Genomic DNA, 4,609 nt, shown 5'->3' with positions numbered 1-4,609 from the left:
ATCTGCGAGACCAGTAAATTTACTATATTTCTCAGTTGAACACCTTAATAATCGCGAACATAGCTTAATCTAACAAGAAACAGGGATACGGAAAGATATGAAGAAAGGTCACTTCTGTATCACCACATATATACATATGTAAATCTCAAATGAATTTATTTTCACCAAACCAGACAACTTACAAGGCTGAAAATAAAGAAACATATATAAAATTACAGTAGATTATAGAATATTATAACAATTATCATGAATTATAAATATATACAAGTTCCACTCTTATAAGCTTAGCCGCTAACAGTAAGTGCATATTACAATCGAAATAAATTTCTTAAAATTAAACCGTTCGAGCTACAGTCGTGAAACTCAACAGCAATACGCAGATTTACAATGCGAACCTACAAAAATGAAGATTATAAGCGATATATACATAATTACAAACTTCATTCTTACACCTTAGTCGTAGAATGCTAATACAAAGCCAAATTTTCTTATAAAAGGGAAACTATAGAAGAGACATGAAATTTGGTACGGATATTTAAAATTACACTACATTATAGGAAATATAAAGATATACAATGAACAATGAACCATTCTAAGTTTCACTTTTGACAGTCATACTAAAATACATAAGATTCACTCTTTTCGATCGTATATCTACAGAACCATGCAAGATACAACATTTATACTAGGGATGTGCCGGATAGTGAAATTGCCGGATACCGGATATCGGATATCCGGTAATAACGTGAAACCGAATACCGGATATTCGACCGGATACCGGATATCCGACCGAATACCGGATATTCGGCCGGATATTCGTCACTAATTTTAAAAAAATTGTAACGACTCCCCGTTACAAATGTTTTTAGCGAACTTCGGACTAGCTCGTCGGGGCTGGGTTTCGTGTGGAAGCCAGGACACTAACACTTGAGTCGGTAGTTCGATGATTACGAATGGATTTATTGCGATTAATTACAATAGTGTGAGGTGACTATTTACAGGTGAAGTTTAGAACGTTGATGTATACAAATGTACGGAAATGGCGCTGATTTATTCTCGGTAACCGCGGCGGCGTGCGCGGTATCACGGAGGTAAAGGAGGGAACATATGGGCTGCGTTCGGGGAGACGCTATTTAGCGCTATGAGCGTGCTCTGTCCTTGTTACTTGCAAAAGTTGAACAAGGACAAAGCACTCTCATAGCGCTAAATAGCATCTCCCCGAACGCAGCCATGGTTGCGGGGGTGAAGCACTGGTGGGGAGGGGGATTTCGTCGTCAGCCATGTTTTTATGGGCCACTCGTGCTGCTATCTATCGGATAATGCCAGCATTATTTAGTACAGTATATTGAACTGTACATGGTGAATGGTAAATTATCTCCGTGATGGTAAGCAGTCCACAGAAAGTTCGTTGCAAGCATTGCAAGCACGTGTGCCATAATCTCGGATTTATTTATAAAGAATACAAAGAATTAAAAAATGGTGCATTGTGTAGCGAGTGGATGCAACAACAGATCATCAAGAAAATCGAAGAAACAAGAGGAACTAGAAAAGATTTAAAAAATATCATTTTTCACGTATGCACATAAAGACATATTATATAAATATACGTATAAAGGCTCTAAGTTATCAAATATTAAGTAACAAAACTGTATTTAGACAATGTAATACAATGCTACATTAATTATCCAAGAATTACTATGTTCACGCGTTTCACCTTCTTTGTACAATAACCTATAAACGCCTTCCTCATGGATTGTCATTGAAAAAATTGTCATTTTTTAAAGACACTCATAAATGTCCAGCAATAAGATATACTGTCTCCTATATATAAATTTTCTTAAAATTCCTAATAGCACAACAAGTCTCTGTTATGTCTCAGCTATGTGGTAGTTATGCTGCAAAGACATTGAAACGTCTTTGTAACATAACTGCAACATAACTGAGACTTATGTGCTATCAGGGATGTAATCTCCATGAAACTAATAGATGGTTAAATGTTTCTACTTATTATACAATCCATAAGTTCGGCTATTTATGTTTTACCATTAACAATAATGGTAAGTGATCACATTGAGTATGTCTTAGAAGTCAACTACGCTCAGTGAGATATTATATGTATTATATTGTAGTTTTCCCAAAAATGAAATAAGAAGAAAAGCGTGGTGCACAGCTTTAAATATAACAGAAAGTTCCTTAACACAAAATTCGGCATTATGTTCCTTGCATTTTCAAATAGAAAATTTCTATGGATCTGTTGAGACACGCATATGTTTAAAAGAAGATGCAATTCCTTTTGTAAGACTACTTTTAAAAATTATATCTGATACACAACAGACATTGATACTTCCGACTTTCGACACTAGGGGGACTACTAAACCCGAGAGGGGGCGCGGGGTACAGGGAGAATTCAGTACGGTGTGTCTCGCTAATGTGTACGGCTGAGAAATAAAGAGGATATATAAGTTGGTGGAACTCGTGTTATCTCTCCACAATCGCGATAACCCTCCGATCTACTACACTGGCGACGAGGATAACGCAAAGAACGCACGCAATACACATTTTCTAACTCTAAAAACGCGGAAATCAAAATCCAACAAAATGGACAATACGCAGTTCTCGGAAATGATGAAATTCATGCGCGAAGATGCTCAACGACGAGAGGAAGCACAACAAAACAAATTGAGCAATTGCGGGAGGAGGCTCTACGACGAGAGGCTGCTATTATCGAGCTGGTCAAGAGTCAATCGAGGGTCAACCTAACCTTGGAAGGCAACAACGGCAATGAGGCCATCGCTCAGTCTGTCACGATCCACCCTCCCGAAGAGTACATCGAACGTCAAATCACCGCTTTCACATACGATCCGGTTGTTGGACTCACTTTCGACAAGTGGTACGAATGCACTGCCACAGTTTTTGTATCAGACCGCGGCAAGCAAGTTCCGGAATCTGAAAAGTGCGCCATCATTCGCTCAAAACCAACCTCGTCGGATTACCAGACTTTCGCTGGAAATATTCTGCCTAAGAAGCCGGAAGAACTTACACTCATCGACACCGTTAAGCACCTTAAGCAACTTTTCGGTCGCAGAGAAACGATCTTCGCACGACGCTTCAAAGTCTTGCAGATTCAGAAGAAATCTGATGAATCCTTCGCTACGTACACAGCACGTGTCAATCAGGCAGCAGAGGAATTTGAGCTCTCTTCATTCGACAGCGACGACCTAAAGGTGCAACTCTTCACACAAGGCCTCGCGGCACCGACCGATTCACGCATCCGCAAGAAGCTCATGGAATTGGTGGACGATCGACTCACGAAGCGAACGGAGGAAGGCGATGCACCTACGACGAACAAGCTCAAGATCAACGACATGCTTGCTATTGCTCAACGCATGATGGTCCGAGATGAAGAAAGCAAGGTCATCGAGAACCAACCGAGCACCAAGCAAGAAGAAATCGCAGCTGTTGCAAGCAAGCCAAGGGGATCTATCCCGAAGTGTCGCATGTGCGGTGACACTCACTGGCATCGCGACTGTCCATTCATCTCGAAGACCTGCGGGTCGTGCTCAGCAACTGGACATAAGACGGGCTTCTGCAAATCAGTCAGAGACTTCAACGAACGAAACAAGAAAAGGGGTAAGGAACCGACAACAGTAGTGCACGTCAGTCCAGCACAAACCATCTCGTAAGACTCTCAAACCGAAGATCAACGGCATTGGCGTGGTTCTCAAACACGACACGGGCTCAGAATGGACGATCATCACCGAGAAGGACTGGAAACGATGCGGCAGTCCCAAGCTCCTCCCATCCAAGGAAACGGCTACCAGCGCCTCAGGAGGCGCCATCGAGTCACTGGGCTCATTTTCTGCAGTTATCGAACTCAAAGGACGCATCGGAATTGTTCCAGTCCACGTCACAAAACGCAACCTGAGCCTCTTCGGCAACAATGCACTTGAAGCCCTCGAACTTTGGGACCAACCCATCACGACTTATTGCGACAGCATCGAGACGAACCCACTGGCAGAGGAGGTAAGAAACAAGTTTCCTAAACTTTTCTCGTCTTCTCTGGGTAGATGTACCCTTCAGAAAGCATCCCTCAAACTAAAGGAGGGAGCTCGAGTACCATTCTGCCGCGCCCGACCAGTTGCCTTCGGAGTCCGCAGCACGCTCGACGAGGCCTACGACAAATTGGTCGACTGTGGAGTCTTAATATACTGTAGAACTGACGAACCACGGGGTCCTTATCCTTGCGGTATGCCAACGCACACACACACACACACACACACACACGCACACGCACACGCACACGCACACGCACACGCACACGCACACGCACACGCACACGCACACGCACACGCACACGCACACACACACACACACACACACACACACACACTCACACACTCGCTCTCATATACACACACACACACTCACACACACACACACTCACTCTCATATACACACACACCCAAACTAAAATAATCTTTTAATTTTAAATAAATAAATATTTAAACGAAACACACTGGAACACACATTCACACATACACACACACAAACACACACTCACTCTCTCTCACATACACACTTACACACACTCACTCTCTCTCACATACAC

At 42.5% G+C, this 4,609-nt stretch overlaps 1 protein-coding gene across 1 annotated transcript; it reads left to right on the top strand.

Moving 5' to 3' along the window:
• Positions 1-2,428: 2,428 nt before the first annotated feature.
• LOC105570962 (uncharacterized protein K02A2.6-like) lies at positions 2,429-4,246 on the top strand (the record flags this gene model as incomplete). The annotated part of the gene is made up of 3 exons (XM_012028421.1): positions 2,429-2,432; positions 2,614-3,656; positions 3,700-4,246. Coding segments are annotated over exons 1-3 (1,594 nt in total), but the record flags the coding sequence as incomplete, so codon positions are not given.
• Positions 4,247-4,609: the final 363 nt, after the last annotated feature.

Source organism: Vollenhovia emeryi, unplaced genomic scaffold, assembly GCF_000949405.1.
Source record: "Vollenhovia emeryi isolate VEMERY1.0 unplaced genomic scaffold, V.emery_V1.0 DF941478.1, whole genome shotgun sequence".
Taxonomy (NCBI): domain Eukaryota; kingdom Metazoa; phylum Arthropoda; class Insecta; order Hymenoptera; family Formicidae; genus Vollenhovia; species Vollenhovia emeryi.
Note: the sequence above shows the minus strand (reverse complement) of the source record. Positions and strands in the feature narration are given on the sequence as shown.